The 19,308-nt window shown below is 32.6% G+C and overlaps 2 protein-coding genes across 4 annotated transcripts; one reads left to right on the forward strand and one right to left on the reverse strand.

Annotated features, from left to right (window-relative positions):
- Positions 1–1,956: 1,956 nt before the first annotated feature.
- LOC115951407 (alpha carbonic anhydrase 4-like) lies at positions 1,957–6,730 on the reverse strand. The gene is made up of 7 exons (XM_031068625.1): positions 6,625–6,730; positions 5,167–5,384; positions 4,681–4,787; positions 4,459–4,564; positions 3,170–3,328; positions 3,010–3,063; positions 1,957–2,123 (listed from the first exon to the last, which is right to left on the reverse strand). Exons 1-7 carry the CDS (start codon positions 6,728–6,730, stop codon positions 2,037–2,039), a joined length of 837 nt encoding a protein of 278 aa, XP_030924485.1. The 3' UTR covers positions 1,957–2,036.
- Positions 6,731–12,104: 5,374 nt separating this feature from the next.
- Positions 12,105–18,763, forward strand: LOC115951286 (importin subunit alpha-2-like). 3 transcript variants are annotated; one of them, XM_031068476.1, is made up of 3 exons: positions 12,105–12,391; positions 14,068–14,169; positions 17,895–18,763. In XM_031068476.1, exons 1-3 carry the CDS (start codon positions 12,164–12,166, stop codon positions 17,961–17,963), a joined length of 399 nt encoding a protein of 132 aa, XP_030924336.1. In that variant the 5' UTR covers positions 12,105–12,163; the 3' UTR covers positions 17,964–18,763. The 3 variants fall into 3 exon arrangements, with proteins under 3 accessions (XP_030924336.1, XP_030924337.1, XP_030924335.1); XM_031068477.1 differs by lacking the exon at positions 17,895–18,763 and adding an exon at positions 13,285–13,352 and having other exon boundaries at positions 14,068–15,139; XM_031068475.1 differs by lacking the exon at positions 17,895–18,763 and adding an exon at positions 14,259–15,139.
- The last annotated feature ends 545 nt before the right edge of the window (positions 18,764–19,308 follow it).

Consider the following 19,308-nt stretch of genomic DNA (forward strand, 5'->3'; position numbering starts at 1 on the left):
TTTTATTTTTTTTATGACTTTGATTGTTAAATATTATCATATTGCATTATAAATAATTAAAAATAGTATAGAATGTACTATTATTATATTACATAGAATTATTTGGATAAGTTAGTGTTTATTGTTATGTATTTTATTTTTATTTTTTTCTCGTTTAATTTAGTTAACATTTAAATTCAGCTACATCCCCCATATATATCATTAAATTATTTATATTTCCACTCCTTTTTATTTTAAAAATTTTTAAATATAATATTTTGCCTAAATTAAATAAATAAAATTGTCCACATTAAGTGGAGTAATGCTAGGGAAACACTCATTCTCACACCCAATGCATCAAAGGAAGAATGAAATACAAAACAAATCAAGTTAGAAACACTAAATTAAAAAAAAAAAAAAACTAATAATGCATATTTAATGTCATAGAATCATCATCAAATTTTGGAAAATGATAGGTTACCAATGGAGAGAGAGAGAGAGAGAGAGAGAGAGAGAGAGAGAGAGATGGTATAGAAAAAAAACCAAACATCAATTAGTAATCGTTGATTGGAAAATAAAGAGGTTGTAAGGAGAAGTAAAAAATAAAATAGAGATTATCGTGTAAAGAACATTAAAAACTTTACAGTGTAGTAACATAAACCGTTAAATTCACTTAAAAAATTAAATCAACAATCAACAATTAAATTACAATCATAGTACTAAATTTAAATTTAATTAAACTAATCAAACTCTAACTATGGAAACCATATTAATCATAACTAAAAAAGAGATGTTCTCTGATAGTAGTAGAAATTACATAAGAAATAAAGTTAGAAAATTTAAAAATCCATTTTTTGGCATTCATTTAACCTTATTTATTTAATATATATATATATATATATATATATATATAAAATTTTCATACACTATTACTTTCGAAAATTTAATGAACAATGCTACCTCTCATTTACCGTCTTTGTTATGTAAATCATTAGTTAGTAAATATATAATAATGGTAAGAAGCGTTACAAATGAGATCACAAAATATATATATATATATATATATATATATAGAATTAATTAGCCACTATTATTATGGAGTAGTAGTCTATAATTTTATGCATCCAAAAAAATGGAATATATAAAGTTTTCTTAAAGGTATGTGTAAAGATTCACTATATATATGTGTGTATAAAGGTAAAAAAATGTATATTTAAGGTTTTTATTAACTTAAAAACTAATGAAAAACCAATGGTTAAAAACTAAAATTATAGTATTAATAAAATATTTAATAAGACCATCTTAAAAAAATTATCACGCGTAATGCACGGGTATGCAACTAGTAAGTGTAATTAGCAGTTGCAAACAGGAAGTGATATGAGCTGCAATGTGTAAGGGTTGGACACAATCACCAGGAGTCTTATAGCTCGGAAACATATGCTCTATTTTATTAAGGAAAACATGGTTCAACTCCCTCTACCCCATTGTATTATTGAATAAAAAAGAAAAAGAGTGGAATACCAAACTCGATCGATCCTTTTGCATATTGTAGTGTCATGCTAACCAAAACTCTGCAACAAATTTTAGACGTCCTTATTCTGCGTTTATTTTTTCATTTACTGTATAACAACTCTGACAAACATTTTGCGGTTATTTTTCTTTTTCACTTTGGTTCTCCTTCCATTGTAAGAATTAACCTTCTCTAAAAGTTCCCTTTTCCAATTAGCTATCCTGTTTAATTTTCATCATTCACTCATTGCTTAACAATGTATGCATGAATCACATGGTAAACTGCTCTTAATTTCTTAATTCAAATGGTGTAACATTAACCTTTTTTTTTTTTTTTGGAGAAATAAGTGTAACATTAACTTTGAAACTTAACAGAAATGTCAATTTTCATATTTTTATTTCATTTACCAGCTGAACATGTAAGAACATCTTTGTTTCAAGAGACACAGGGAAGGTATTCTAGTTGGTGTGTGTAAAAGTCTCTTATTTGGAGACGATGCAGTTATGTGGTTCAGCAAGTATTACTCCTATATTCAAATTATGGAAACCTAAGAAGAAGCTTCACTTTCTTTTGGTATGTAAAACTGAACTGGCATTTTTGAATTCTGAGTTGGCCTTGCATTTGACTCAAATCCCTGAAAAAAAGTACAAACCAACAATCAAATTCATACCATGATACCAATGTCTTTGAAAATGAATTTGCTTCTTGCTGAAGACAAAAGCAAACACATAAGCTTAAAGTGAACAGGCACTTTAGAGGAAAATTGTTTCTGTTACATTTCCTTCATCATTTGCTAGTTTTTATATTGTTTCCCTTACTTTATGACTGATGTATTCACTGGTTCTTGCATTAAGTATCTCGAATGATGTGCCATCAGTAGCTTTCCCAAGACCAGCAGTAAATGTTACAGAAGATTCAAACCTACCTACCTTAATACATATTATTGAACAAAAACACACATTATGGATTGGCTTCCCACTTCTATTTTTAGTTTTTAACTCAAAAGCAAAGTAATTATTATTTTTTCTCTTTGTAATTATCTTTTAAATCTAAGAACAACCCTTATGACTTCTTCCAAAAAGCAGGTGATAGCAACCACTCCAACTTTGAAATGCCTTCTTTGATATATAGGATGTATAACTGTATAGGACTACCATCCACTTCAGAGATTCCAACGACTAAAAAGACATGTTGATTAAATCAATTAGGATATTGTATAATGAAAACTATCTTGCATCTGAGAGATATTTTTGATTTAGAGATGGTGTAGAGAGAGAGAGAGAGAGAGAGAGGCAAGGTTACCATAATAACTTGTCAATTAGTAAATATACTATTTGTCAAAAAAATTGACAAAATTCTAGGTCAGATTTGGAACTCGTTAGTCATATCATAATCAGTTTTTTTGTTAAATAACAAAAGCTTATGATTATATCATCATTCCTTAGGGTTAGTCCTGCACATCCTTAATTTCTGCGGAGTACTTAATCAAAATGATGTCATCCCAGTTCAGAAACACTTACATCATGAACAGCTTCCCTTAATTCTCTCACTTGCTCCCTTGAAACTGTCCTCACCTATAAAAGAGAGGCATGTTGGAAAGTGCAAATATGGAGTAAGAAAAAGGTAACAGAACCAATATTGCATTTATTGGTCGAGAAAATTGTGTGCTTAGTGAAGGACCTTCTTGAGTATTGTCCAAGTGACACCCTCAGTGCAGGGAGGAACTGTAAGAGAACCAATGCATCTGTAATACTTTCTGCTCCCAAACTTAATCAATCCTGGGTCAATGATCCCCAAAGGTTTCTCTTCTTTCCCAGCTGACTTTATGTGGTGGAACAGCTTTGGAAAAAAAAGGGAGGGGGCATAAAAAAGTCAATAATCAAGAAAATTCATAGGAAGAAATAATCACATGTCAATCGAAGATTTTGATTCATTCATGAAGAACAATACTCTTCTAATGCATGTGTCAAAAGTATGCTATTACTTTTGCATTCCAAACCATTTTAAATAACCTTTAAATGGATCCTTATGGATGCTTTCATTTTCTATATTTCATTGCCAAAGAGATAAAATGAAGGGTATGTAATGACTTCTGGGGAACTTAAAACCTTAGCTCTTGAATGAATACTCTTTAATGGGTGTCATAATGAAATTATTTGGTAAGGACAACTATAAGGATAGTATTCATAGAAAACCTATGGAAGGTTAGATTGAAGAACTCCACATCTGTGGCTTCAAGGTGCTCCAAAAAGGAGATATTTGTAATAGTTGTACATTTGTAAAATATACTCGAGGCCTAACATTGTCACTCATGACAAGGGTGTTTTGGTTTAGACAACACAATTGCTAGACTAGCCTTTCTCGTCCAGCATAAACTAAAGGGTTCTCATTATGATTGTTCACATATATAAACAAACTGCAGATAGCAGGCATACAATTATCTTTTCGTCTGTTTTAATGTAATAGATTATAGATCTCTTTGAACATAATTCTTGTGTAGTGTAAATCTCATTTGAAATATGTGTCACGCAGCTATTATAAAACACTAAATGAATTTTTCAAATTGAAATTTCTTGGCATTGTTTGTGATGTTAGGTCCCTTTCAACATTGAGCTCTATGTTCATTACTGTATTGACAAATTAAGAAGATCATGGATACATGTACTTTTTTAAGTATGTGCATGGTAGTATACATGCATATAATATATAAAAGCATGCATTTATATAAATTATACTTATGTGCATCATATTATGAATGTCTTATGTATATATGCATGAGAGAGAGAATCATCTAAATTCCATTGAAAGGAAGGGGCTAGGGTGCCAAATTTGTCACAGTTGCAATAACTTCCGTCTCATAACTATAGTTTTAATAAACAATGTGATGCATTTATTTCAATAGTACATAAATATATGCATATGCATTTATGCATCTGTAGAAGCAGATGAAAATAAAACCATCTAAATACCTCTGTAAGCAAGGGATCAGGGTGGCCATATTTGTAAACAATTCCAATAGCAGCTATCTTGTTAGTAATGGGGTTTGTATGAACTATATGGAGCTCCAAGTCATACCTGAAAGCAGAAGATTAGATTTTTGTACAGAAATAAAAGCAATGTTTGGAGTGGGTTGTACAAAAATCAATTTGCCCGTAGATGCATCAAATGAAAAAAAGAAGGCAAACAAAAACCTTGTTCCATTGAATGTGTGCTCAGATGGTGAATGCCAATGACCCTGTAACAGATTGTAACGAGTCCCATTTATGTCAATATATCCGGCATCCCCCTTCCAGATCACCTGATGAAACATCCATTATAGATAATAACATGGTCAATATATTTCAACTCATTTGGTATGTGTGTATTTTACATCTTGGGCAATGTTTGTGTTTTCAATTATATTTTGGTAGTGTGTAAATGCACGAGTGCAACAAAATTTTCCATTACATCTTGAAGGAGTTGAAGCTTAGAAGGATCATATAATTTGTCCATGCATGTGATGCGTGTTTCTATAAACAAAATAAGTTGATCATTGAATGGTCCAAGCTGGTGGGTATGCAACTTAAGCATTCATTAGATTAAGCTTGCAAACATAAACTGAATTGGTACATAATAAAAATCATAACTATGAAGAAGAATAACAAAGTATATAGTCTCAGTGGCAGCTGACAGCTCACCATAATGTCATGTCCTCTGTTCTTCACAAAAGCCTGAGCTGGTTTGTAATTCCTTTTCAAATTGTTGTAGTTACGAATAACTTGCACCCTTCTGTTCAGAAGATCAATAGGAGATTGCAATTTTCCATTACCACAAGCTTTCCAAAGTGGATCTATTTTGCCCCATTTCGTTGGACCTTTACCAGTGTCTTCAAGGTAAGCAAATGGAGATTCATCCTCTGCATGCCATAAAAAGATTATTTAAATACAATGATTCAAAGTAATCATGATCTGATATTTTATGATCTTACACTCCGGCTCAATTGGTTAGAAGTGCGTTCAAACTTCCCATTTTATCTTCCATATATTTTTTAAGATAAAAAATCAAAAATTTTATTTCTAAAAGTAGCACCAATTGTTGTTTTGTCATATCATAAATAGGATGGTTGATAAGCGATAACTAGTCCATTTGCGAAGATAGCTATGGGGCCTGGCCCCCCCCTGCCCCAAAGAAAGAAAAAGGGAAATTTTTTTATTGGTTATATGTTTTTTTTATTTCTAAAGTTTCACTTCCGTCGTCCAAAAACTTTGACTCCCTTCCTTTTAATTAGCCTAATCCAACTAGCAACTATCAAACTCAAAAACTTAACAAAAACAAAACTTTAAAATAAAAAATCCTAGTTAGCCAAATATTAGAGTACTATCTAAATGATAAATTTTTAGTATTTAAAACATCAAATACCAAAAACACAACTGTACGAGACATTTCAAATGCTATATTAAAATAGCAAAAGTAAGTTTTGGTTTACAAAAATATATATTTTTTTTTGCAAAACCTGATGCTCTTAATAAACGATATTTTTTTTTTTTTATTAACCAAAAAAAAAAAAAAAAAAACGATATTATTTTGTCTTTGTTGGTAGATGACTACATCTTAATATATTAAGAAAAAAATGATTTTGTGTATTTATCTTGGTTGATATTTTGTTAGTATTATATAGATATATACCTATTTGGATTTTTTTTTCTTACGCTTTAGCGCCCTAGCTTGAAATCCTAGGTCCCCAGTGAAGTAAATGAATAGAGAGAGAGCATCTTATTTTCTCAAACATTAAAAAAAAAAAAAAAAAAAAAAAAAAAAAAAGAAGGATTGTTTCCTTGTTTTTTTCTCTTGGCCTTGGATCCTGATGCAACAAGTAAGAAAGAAGCTAATAGCTACTTATTCTAAAACATTAACCCAAAAAAAGGAGTTGGATTTTGTTTTTGTTGTCTTTTTCATGAGTCCTTGCAGAAGATGGAAAGAAAGTAAGAAACAATTCCTTCAAATCTCAAATGATAATAATAATAATATAAAAAAAGACCAGCAAAATCGTTATTAGAGTCCTTGAAGATGAAGTGAGACAACATTATGTTTGCATTCCTACATAACTTAAAAAAAGAAAACCTACATGACAAAGACAAGAGAAAGAGATAACATACCCACTTCAGAGTCATCATCTGCAGAGACATTGTAGAGGTAGGATGAGAGAATGAGAGAAATGAGTAAGAGAAAAATGATACTGGGGTTGGTGTGGAAGGAGGTCATGGTTTTTGTTTTTTTTTTTTTGTTTTTTACTTGGCCTTTGTTGGTGTTTGTCTTTAAAACTTCTGCATTGCCTATGCTGCCTTTGTGTCTGTTGCTCTTTATGGTGTTGGAGTTGAATTAGGAGTGCATTGCTTTCTATTTTGGGAACCCAACTAAGCTAAGTACCCTTTTAGGATGCTCACTCTTTCCCATGCATGGAATGGTTATGAGGGTTTAACGGGATAAACAACTTTCTTGTTGGAGACTTGGATTTTTTCTTGTTCTTTTTATTATTATTATTATTATTTTTAAATTGATAAAACTTTTTGGATGAAATAAAATTTCTTAAAAAAATTTTAACTTCAAATTGGTTTGTAGGAAAATTTTCCCAATCCAAAGTACATAATATGGGGGGGGGGGGGGGATAATTTACATAGTTTATTCATTTTTGAATTTTCAGAATTTTTGTATTTAGGATTGTATTTCCTTGATTTTAGGCATTTTACATGATTTTTAGTCAAATCAAAGTTCTATTTTAGGTGTTTTAAGGAATTTTATTCAAATCAAAGTAATATATTTTAGGTGTTTTTAAGGATTTTTAGTCAAATCAAAGTCCTAGTAGAATATAGGAGTATCAGTTAGAATCAGAATATTTTGAGAGGAAAAATAAGTCTTTTGGAGCCTATAAATAAGCTTGCAATATGTAAAACGAAATTATGATAGTTCAAAATTTTTAATGAGTAGATTTCAGGTTTTCCTTGTTGATTCAAGGATCTCCGTTTTGTTATGCTAAGACGAGATCTAACCCTTATCACATTTTTCATTTTGTAACAACTACATGGTGATTAATAAAACCATAGTCGTGTACTTTTATTCACATGAAATTTTTAATGAGTTATAGGACTTGTTTTAATAATACATTTGAATGGTTTTATGTGTTGGAGCAAAATGAGTTGGACCATGAGAGGAAAATGGGATAGAGGAAAACTTTTCTATTTCTCAAATTCATTAATTGTCAACTCAAATGAGTATTTATGTGAAATTTTAATCATATTACTTAGTTAATAATTATGGGACCTATTAAAATGATTTAACATGTTAATTTTTAATTGAATATTCGCATATACTTGTTTAAATGATTTAACGAGCTAGTCATATAATTATATACGTGTGGTTGCTTTTGCATACAATCATATAAAGGATTAGAGAAGATTCTTCATTGGAAGAAAACTTCAATATGTTTTTCTTTTATTTGGAAACAAAAATCTACAACCTATAGACTTGTTCTAACCAATATTATAAAATTGAAATTCACACAAATTATATATTTAAATTTGATTTGTTAAGGTAACTTTGTGATTAGGATTTGAGTTTCTACTAAGTTGTTTATGGACAATTTTAAGATAAAAAGATTTACCTGGTCTTCCACTAAAAAGTTTTATGGGAGATACAAAGTATAACATTTGATTTTAACAAAAGTTCTAAGTTATCAACTTATCATTGCTCATGTAAAGAGATAAAGATAATTTTGCTTGAAATAAAACGGTAATTAATAATCAGTAAACAGGTGCCATAAAAAGTGTCATGATTCATTTTCTTTACTAAACAAGTGTTATAAATTTGTGAATAGTGAAAATGCTGAACATAAAACACTAGGCTTTGACTCTTCGGTGTTTTATTGTCTTAGGGAACTCTTTTTTTGCCATTATTTTCGGTAACAGGGAAGTTTTCTTTTTCCCCTTTAACACCTAATATAGTGTATAAATGTATTTAAAATTTTACCTTTTTAATAAATTTCCTTAGTGAAAAAAGTCTATTTTGATGTAATGAAATGACCCAAGTTATATCTGATGTATCAAGAGCCTTGTAACTCAACTAGTTGACAACTTCCACGATTTCCAACAGAGACATTCAAGGTTTTAATCTACATCCCTCAATTATTGAACTACATAAAAAATAAAAATAAAAACATAAAAATTATACCTGACATTTTCTTATCTAAGGAAATCTAGAGTGACTTAATTAAACCCAACTCATCATGACTTTTTTTTTTTTTTTTTCCTTGTACTTAATAATTAATTAACTTGAGTTATTTAGAACTCAAGAGCGTTATTATTTATATTCTTTCGAAATTAACTTGACTTGGATTTGAATCCCCATCCCCCACTTTGTTGTTAAAAAATAAAAAACCTTGAGATATCAAGAGTTGTTGAACAATTTACCCTAACAATTAGTACTTACATGATAGTAAAATTTTGAATTGAATTTTTTGACTTTGCATATGAATAACTCCTCTTTCCATAGTTAATAATAGAAACATTAATTTGTTGCTGGTATTTGATTATTTTGGTTTTGGAATGAATAAACTACTCAAATTTGTGCTTTACTTTGAATCTATTTGTTTTCCTCCTAGAAAGGTTTATTGACTTGTTTCATTTGTGATTGTAATGTAGGACCTAAGGAGTTCACTGCATTATTTTACAGTCTACAGTATTGGAGGGTAAGTAAGAGGTTTCAAATTATAATTGATATTAACTCTCTCAAAAAAAAAAATTTATAATCTATATATAAAATAATAGGTGAAGCAGAGAGAGTGTGAAATTGAATTCCAAATTAGAACTCTAATTTTGTGCCATGTGTCTAGAATCTGAAATTGAAGTTGAATTTTGCATCATGTGGCTAAATGTATGTGGACTCATTCTCATTAAAACCACTTCTATGTATCGGGTCAAGTGAGTTATTGTGCTAATTAAGTTTTTTCTTGATTTTGTAGTCAAACGTAAAAACCAAAAAGATTAATATCGGTGATAAGAACTTGGTTTGGGTACATTGCATAATTTCCAAAAAGATAGCAAAGCCAGAGTTTGCATCTTTGTTATAAATTGTTTACAAAGTTTGCATCTTTACATTTGCACTGAGTTTCAGATTAAAGTGTTTTCTTCTTGGTTCTGACACTGAGTTTTGTTTACTATTCACTTACAAAGTTTGCATCTTTACATTTGTTAAAAATTGCTAATATGTGATCAGATGCACATTATGCCTAAAATTCACTATCTTTATATTTGGCTTTTTGTTCAGGTTTGGCACCTATAACAATGAAGAAAACACTGCTGTGGACCGATGGATGATACTTTTTGCAGGCTGCAAAGGAACTTAGTGATCAATGGAATCTCACGCGAATTGGAGAGGACCCGGCTGTAGATGTCTGGATGGCAGATGTGAGTCACTATGTTTTTAAAATGTTCAGTGAAGATAAAGGTTATGAACAATGTAAATTTTCCGGAGAGAGATTTATTATTCTATATTGACGCAAGTTTGGTCGCCTTCTTGGAGTGGATCACTCCACTCTGTCTTTTTACTGGAATTTTTTATTCAGATTGTTACAATTTAATTCGAAATTTTATTTGAATTTTCCTATTGTTGTTACTATCATATATTATCATTCCAATTGTTCAATTAGAATCTGAAATTGGAGTCCAATTTTACTATACACGTGTACAATCTAATTATTTTTAATTTTGCTGTCATGTGTAGAAGCTAATGAGATGAAATTAATAACACATTAAACACTTATGCTTTGGGAATCGGTAGTACCAATCTAAATCCATTGGACCTGCTTCGTGATAATACAACTATGAAGGATGTATAAAAACACGCACAAACCCCTCTCTCTATAAAAAGAGATTGGAGAGAATTTCTTTTATCAGCCATAGAACTTTAGAGGTTTTTTCTTCACACAAATACCCATCATGTTACAAAATAACCCATTGTAAAACTACAAAATGAGTACAACTCTGAAGGTTTTTTTTTTTTTTTTTTTAATTTAAAATTTTTTAAGCTGCGAAAATTTCAATCACCAATAGAGATTGAAGATTCAAAAGCGTGAATGGATTTTTTAGATAAACATTGTCACCAAGGTTCATCTTTCTATGTAAAATATATATACTGCTAAGTTTTGTTAATGAAATTTTCTGGTTAATAATATGAATTTAGACTTAACTGAGTTTTTTAAACATGAATAAACTCATGATTAATAATATATCCATTCCCGTGCAGTAGCACGGGACTACATACTAGTTGATATTAAAAACAATTTTTTTTTTTTTCTCTTCAAATTCAAATTTTTTTTTCTAATTGTCTACTACTCTATTGCAAATGCCTCCGGATATTTTGAGAGATTTGATAGGGACAGGAGTGGCAGAATTGATTCGACTGAGTTGTGAGAGGCACTTTTGAGTCTGGGATTTGCTGTCCTGTCTGATCACCAGTGGTCTGTTGGCATGTTATCATCACAATTGAGTTGCCAGAAGCACTTTTGAGTATGGTCGTATATGTATTTTTCTGAGTTGTGTAACTCTTTTTAAGGTTTTGTATCCCTATAATATTTTAAATATGACATCTTTGTATTATAATTATCATTTTCCTTCGATCTAAAATAGTTTTAATATTAACTCTATTTACAGGTAGGTTGAAAAGAGAATAAAAATATGAATTCTCATTTAAAAAAAGTTACATAAATGATTTTTCTTAAAGGGAAAAATAAGTGATATAATTTTTTAGTTTAGTTGAGACTTCATCGATCCTCCATTTGTTTGGTTAACACATCCTTAGCTTTCCACGTATTTCTACTATATGTGGGTGCATTTTGGTCTCCAACAACAAGCACATGAGTCGTATTCTTCAGGTCAAATGCAGCTTACAACCAGGTTCTTTTCTGCTTTGTTGTTTATTGGGTAAAAGCTTGGTGAACACTACAAAACGCGGGGGTCTTGGGCCGCGTTTTTTAAGCCGTGGCTATAAAAAACACGGCCCAAGATAGACTGAAGCCGCGTTTCATTAAAACGGGGCCATAGACGGGTTCTTAGGCCGCGTTCCGTTTTTTTTTTTTTGGCAAACTCTTTTTTTTTTTTTTTTTTTTTCTTTTCCTTAGCTATGGCCGCATTTTAAAAACGGGGCCATAGACGAGTTCTTAGGCCGCGTTTTTTAAGCAGGGCCATAGATGGGTTCTTAGGCCGCGTTTTTATGAGCTAAAAACGCGGCCTAAGAACCTCCGTATTTTATTTTTTGACAAACTCTTTTTTTTTTTTCCTTAACTATGGCCGCATTTTAAAAACGGGGCCATAGACGGGTTCTTAGGCCGCGTTTTTTTGAGCTAAAAACGTGGCCTAAGGACCTCCGTATTTTATTTTTTGGCAAACTCTTTTTTTTTTCCCCTTAACTGTGGCTGCGTTTTTTTAATCTAAAGCCGCGTTTTCAAAACGCAGCTCTAATTTGGGATGGGGCTGCGTTTCTTAAACGTGGCTTCAGATTTTGCCTATAGTCGCAGGTGAAAAACGCTGCTTTAGGCTTTGTATAAATAGCATATTAAAACCTGATCAGCCCTAGCTCCCAAAGAACATCAACCCTTTTCCACTCTCACTCTTCGATCTCAGCCCTAGCAAAGCTTTAGTAGCCATGTCGCTGAGGCCAAACGAGAGAACCAAGGTCCGCCGTAACCGATACAAGGTGGCGGTGGATGCCGATGAGGGTCGCCAGAGACGCGAGGACAACATGGTGGAGATTCGCAAGAGCAAGCGCGAGGAGAGCTTGCAGAAGAAGCGCCACAAAGGTCTTCCAGCCACTCACCAACAATCCTTCTCTTCCTCTCTCTACGCCTCCGCCACCACCACCGTCGAAAAGAAGGTAACTTCTTCTACTGCTACATCTCATCCAATTCAATGTTATTGATGATGATCCGTGCTTTTCTAGGGTTTTACTGTTTGATCTTTTAAGCATTTTTAGGGATTTTGGGTTTCTGGGTTTTGATTAAAAATGCTACGTTTTTGGTTTTGATTGTTGTGGTACAGTTGGAGAGTCTTCCTTCGATGGTTTCTAGGGTCTAGTCTAGTAGAGAGATCTATACCAAATTCGTACGTTTTTTTTTTTCTTTTCTCAATTTTTTGTTTGTTAAAATCTCAGTCTTGTTAATACTATTTTTTTAGCGAGGGATGTGTAAGTTTCTTTTTGAACAGAGGAATTGTGAATTCCTTTTCTCTATTGAATAAAACCTTGGATGTTTCATTGCACATTGATTATGCTAAAAACCCCACGATTAGGAGGATCCGATTTCTATAGTCCAAGATCTCAGGTACTCTTTAGTTTCACTGATCCCTCTCACATTTACCTAAATTATTGCAAGTGACTAATGGGTATTTTGAAAATTCTATTTTTGCTCCTGGGTTGTGTGTATTAATGCGTATAACTATTTGTATGTGTGTATTTTCATCTGGGTCTGACTTGGTTTTGCATTTGAATTTGGATTTATGAGTGTAAAATATGAAGTCTTTGTGGGTTTGGTTTGGTTTGGCATTTGGGTTTGGATATTTGTTGAACCAGATCTGGGACAAGTTTGATTTGTGTGAAGTTTGGGTTTCTATTTTAGTTCAAGAGCTTGAATTTTTTTGGTGAATTTTGTACTGTTACTGAAGTCTGACATGCCTCTTGATTATGCTGTGTTCCAATTGTCACCAAAACGTTCATGGTGAGGATAACTGTTACTGAGTTTTAGATTTTATTATTCTGTCTTCCTTGTGCAGTATATGGAAGTGATCCTTCTTTTGTATTTTGTACTGCAACTTCTGCAAATCTGCTTGAGCATTGTATGGTAAAGATTTCTTGAATTTAAATACATACTTTGCATTTTTTTTATGTTAGGAAAATTTAGATTTTCCTGGTGTTATTTATTTTCAAAAACCGCCATTATGTACCTTTTCTAGGTTTGTTTCCCCCACCTGCCCCCACAAGAATCTTAGGCTGATAGGAATTATGTTAGTCACCACATCTGTAATATTTTTAGAAATATACACTAGCTTGGATTTTGTAGTGGCATGTCTTGCCCTAGATTTACAATTTATAAGTTGTAGACATGCACATATCAACCCAATTTTTATTGAGAGAAACAACCAATTGTAAGGGGGGAGGGGTTGTTTCTTTGACATGCTGAGTTGGCCTGAATGCTAGATATGAATAGCTTATCAGCATTATGCACTTGTGCATAGCCAACTAGCTTCTTGATGGATTTTTCAGTTTAGGTGTACTTCACTTCAGTTGCTATACAAAATTTTTGTTTGAACTTTTCTTTCCTCAGCATATGTTGTGGACTTTGGGAGTCCCTAAAATGTTTCTCTTTGAAACTTTGAGAGATTGAAGTTTACCTTATGTGAGGATGGTATATTTCTGATATGAAAAGTTATGATTGATTTATTTATTTATTTTTTTCCAAGTGTTGGGTTTCATAAATAATTTTTGGGTTTTTTGAAAAATTTTCTTGGACATGAAATCAAATTATGGATTTGACAAATGATTTTCTAATAATTCAGGAGCTTGCAAATCTACCAACCTTGGAGCTAATTCAGAGTGATGGAAGTCCCTCTGCTAGAAAGCTTTTCATCCTTTGGAATCCAGTTGTGTCCCCAAAAACTGTATGTGCTTTGCTACAATACATGCTCTACTTTGATTAACTATGTGGTCAAGACATATCTATTTACTTTCTAGTGCTACTTAAGTACAGATTTTGAAGGAAACACAGAGTAGTCTGGATACTAGTGGATCTACAAATGTAAATTCTAATCTCAGACTGCCACTGCCTTTTTTCTAGGAGGGGCAAATTAAATGTAACAAAATTATTGAATTAAAAAAAATTCAAGACCCAATAAAAATTTTTATTTTATAAATTAATATGATGGCTTTATAGTTACTCTTAGCATCTTCTTGGCAAATAGTACATGACTACCCTGCCAAAAAGTCAAAAGCAGGGAAAAAAGGGTGATGGCTTTATTTTGTAAGTTGCTATTTTATTTTTATTAATGTTGGTAGAAAAAGTTTCAACAACCTGCTATCAATGCCAATCCAATGGCCCTGATCATAAATGGGGGCTTAAACTTCTAGTCCCAAGGAGGACTTGACTAGGGAACCTATACGTGATCATTAACTGGGCTTTTAACTTTAGGTAGGGCCTGAGAGGCTAGTAATGAAGTCAGAAGTGCCCCTAATGAAGTAAGAAGTGTGGTACTTGAGGCTTGAGAGGCTAGTAATATTATTATTTTTTAAAGTTGTGCCTGTTGGATCAACTTAAAGTGGAACTGTAATCTTGTAGTGTTTTTTCTTAAATCATTCATGTCTTTTTGGACTCTATGAGTCTATGGTTGTCTTTTTGATTTGCATTTGTATTGACTGAACTGCATGTTTGTCTAGTATGGTTGCTGAGGCTACAAAACAGAATATTGGTTGTTTGGTGACATTTTACCTATAGAAGGCTTCATGGACTTAAAAGATAGATGAGAACTATGATTTGCTTGCTTTATCCTACAAAACACCTAGATATTGCATTTGAGTCAGTGTTAGACTGACTATTCAGTAATTCGGAAAGAGTTACAAATACTATGGTTTTTTTTTTCTTTCTTTTTTTAGACTGAACTTATTATCCTTTTTATTGAGAAAATTTTGGAGTTTTATTTATTTATTTATTTTTTGCTGAAAAGGAGCTTTTAATTGATGAAATTAAAGCAGTTTTATAAAACAAGAGGCAAAATAAATAGCAAGTTGCATTGATACATCTTCATAAGTAATTAGATAATTCTTATGATAAGAGAAAACGAAATCAATTTATATACTAATTAGAGAAGAAAAATTGAGATTGATGGTACTATCTATAAAGTATTAATATTAATATCAATACCAGTTTTGTAATTGAGGTTTGGGTTCTAAAAAAAAAAAAAAAAAGATCTCTTAGTCTACTGCAGTTTGAATTTTGAAACCATAGTTCCATTATGATTGGTTTGTTACTGCTCTATGCTTCTTTAAGTGATGCTAAGAGGATAACACAACTTGCATCACTTGCTAAAAACCCTGATTACAGATTTGAGCTAGCCATACATCTTGGTAGATTAGAGGTTGCAAAGGTAAGTCCAATTTGTTTATGTCATGGGATATGGGTCTCCTTGAGAGCATTTTTCTACTTGAGCATGTGAACATTTCTAATTTCCTTTTGAACAATGGTATAGTCCATTGTTTGTCCAACAAAATGATTCATTCTCACTGTGACACAAGTTTTAGGCACGTGGAGTTTAGTTACTCCAATTTTAGATATGCAGTTGGATTCTGGATTAACTATTCCATGGAGAGTAAACTAAATTATAGATGTTGATAGTTTTTTCACTTGGAATTTTTAATGACTTGTACAAGTTGATAGATGTTAAGATTTCCTTCAACAATTAATTTGTTGGCTGGCACACACTTGTCCAAAGTTGGTGAGAGATAATATTCTTTACTAATGATAATAATAATGTGTGCGCTTTTGTTGCATTTCTTTTAGTATGATTTAGGTGTATTATATTGTTAGTCATAATTAGCAATTGTATTTTATAGTCCTCAGCACAAATTTTATCTAAAGTGCATTGTGAGTTAATTGCCCTTCTCTCTTGCATTTTATCTTTGCAAGATCAAAACTGTATAAGGAGGGCCTGGTTTATGGTGATTGTACTCAGGTGTGGAGGTCCTTCTTAAGCCATCTGGGCTAGGAAAAAAGAAAAGAAAAAAGGGATATAGCCGCGTTTTTAAACGCGGCTAAAATATGTCCTACAGCTATAGTTGTAACCTATAGCCACGTTTTAAACGCCGCTATAGCTTTCACCTATAGTTGTCAACAAGGGTCTTATGGCCGCACTTTTCAAATGCGGCCCAAGACCAGGACCTATGGCCACATTTAAAACGTGGCCTAAGGTAAAAGCTATAGCCACGTTTAAAACGTGGCCCAAGACCACAACCATAGGCCGCGTTTAAAACGCGGCCTAAGACCACAACCTTAGGCCGCGTTTTAAACGGGGCTATAGGCCATGGTCTTGGGCCGCGTTTAAAAAAGTGCGGCCATAGGCCCGTCAGTCCTATAGTCACAGGTTATAGGCCACATTAGAAAGCGCGGCCTAAAAAAACGTGGCTATAGGCTATAGTCACGTTTTTTTGACATATAGCCGCGTTTTAAAAACGTGGCCATAGAACCTTTTTTTTGTAGTGGAAGAAAGAACGTGGATACTGTTTTGCTGACAAGCTTCTCAATCCTTTTGCTTTTCCCATTCAAGTTATGGGGCTACTAGACAATGTGCTATTTAGTATTCACTCAAAAAAAAAAAAATAAAAAAATAAAAAGAAGAAGGAAAAGGAGGTGCTCTGCCAACAATCTTTTGATAACAAGATGTTTTTGGTCACAGGTTGAACTTTTTATTTTTTTGCTAGTTTCAAACGTCAATAAAGGAGCAGTTTTTTGTGTTTAATCCCATATGAATGCCCTTTTGTTGTCGAACTGTTTAAGTTATTACCTCACTTAAGTGTTGTACATTTTTAGACCCTTTAAAACACAAGTTGTTTAATTTAGTTATTTAGCCAAATGATTACTTAGATAAATTATTCAGATTTAGGTTAACACAATCAAATCATATCACGAATGTAATGCGGAAATATAAATAACACACGATATGATAACTTAGAAAAACCAAACCGGTAAAAAACCTGGGGAGGATTTAATCTAACTGTCCTCAAGATAAAACAGATCTACTATGAAAAAAATTGAAGTTTTTACAATAGAACTTAGACTATTAACATCCTATTGCTTCGAGTCCATGGACTACTTTTTTCCTTAATCCATTGCAACCACAAGTACTCCCACTTGTGACTTTGAGACTCCACTAAAAGGTTTCAGATCTTCTTTAAGTTCTTTATGCAGCAACTGAAGCGATCACCAAGTTCTTGACATGAATCTTGATCTTGATAACCTGAAGTGTGTATGAAGGTAAACACCTCTACACCTCACAAGAGATTCAACACACAGCACATAAAAGACTTTTAAAACGTAGTTAGGGTTTTTCCTTTTATACTTAAAGTAAAATATAAAACCCTACACATCAAACCGGGCTTGGGCTAAGTTGGAAAAATCTGCAGAAAATTAATTTACGTGAGTTTTGATCGATTGAGCCTTGTAGATTTAGCTAATAAATTCTGGAATTCACTCGATTCCAACTTTACAAATAAACACACTTTGAGTTGTCTAAATCTAGACTCTAAGTTTTGATCATGGTTTGCCAGCATATTACAAATTGAAGTTCTAATACATTTAGTTTCTAAAGTCACAAAACCTAACAAGTGTAATTAACAGTTACTAACAGGAAGTGATATGAGCTGCAGCGTAAGACTGGGACAGAACACAATCACAAGACTCTTTTAGCTCGGTAACATAGCATGCTCTTTTTATTAAGGGAAACATGGTTCAAATCCCACTCTCCCTCATTGTATTATCGAGAAAAAAAAAGAAAAAAGAAAAGGAGAATGGAACACCAAATTCGATCAATGCAAGTATATCCTTTAGTGTCATGCTGACCAAAACTCTGCAGCAAAATTTTGAAGGGCACTGCATGTTGGGTGTACTGCACCATGTTCCAGCCCACACTTTGTCTTAGCTCATTAAATGAGCTTGTAGAAAAATTGGCAAGAAGTCAGCAAAGCAAATTGAACTTGCTGGAGGAGCTTGTCCGAAAGAGAAGAAATTGGGTTCATCTTTCCTCTATAATTATGTACAAAAGTCCATCAACATTTATGAAGGGATGTACAAAAGTCAAGCCACATAAATGATTATGTGATGTTAAACTTGTGAGACACGTTGGAAGGAAGAAAGAAAAGAAAGAAGCAAAAGGCAAGGGTGGTTCGGCTAAGGAAGAGCTGAAGAAAAGAAAATGGTTGAAGCAAAGTCAAGATAAGTGGCTTGTATTTAATGTGACTTGATGTGAAGAGTGTGAAAGGGAGAAAAGAAGAAAAGGTGAAAGAAATAAAAGGGTAGAGGCCATTCAGCCATTTGGGCAGAGGAAGAAAAGAAGTGAAAGTCCCAAAGTGTGAGGACTAGTGCAGTATTGAAGAGCTGCGTGAGTGAGAGCAAGCAAGAGAGAAGAGAAAAATAGAGAGAGTAAGAGAAAATACACAGTGAGGAAGAGAGCAGTGAGTGAAAAGAAAAAGAGAGTTTTTTTACTCAAGTTGTATCTCTAAGTGTTGTAATCTCCATTTTATATAGTGAAATTATTCGGAGTTTGTCCCGTGATTTTTCCCTTCAAGGAGAAAGGGTTTCCACGTAAATCTTTGTGTTTTTGTGTGGTTGTGCTTCCACTGTGCTTGCTAAAATTTATTCACAGTAATATAGAATTTTTCCCAACACTGCACGTCCTTGTTTTGCATTTATATTTTCATTTAGCTCTATAACAACCAACATTTTGTGGTTGTTTTCCTTTTTCACTTTGGTTCTCTCCTTCCATTGTAAGAATTAATCTTCCCTATAAGAGTTCCCTTTTCCAATTAGTTATCCCTTTTAATCTCTCATCATTTACTCATCGCTTAAGGTTTCTACTATCACTCGCTTTCTTTCTTGGGGGAAAGAAATACCCTTTAATTTTCAGAATACTGGTGTTAATTATGCACTTCTGTGTTCGACAAGACAAGAATCCAAATAGTTATAATAAAAACATCCTTATGAGGAATGAATGATAACAATGTTTGCATGAACCGCATGGTAAACTGCTCCTAAT

This window comes from Quercus lobata, chromosome 7 (assembly GCF_001633185.2).
Source record: "Quercus lobata isolate SW786 chromosome 7, ValleyOak3.0 Primary Assembly, whole genome shotgun sequence".
In the NCBI taxonomy this organism is placed as follows: domain Eukaryota; kingdom Viridiplantae; phylum Streptophyta; class Magnoliopsida; order Fagales; family Fagaceae; genus Quercus; species Quercus lobata.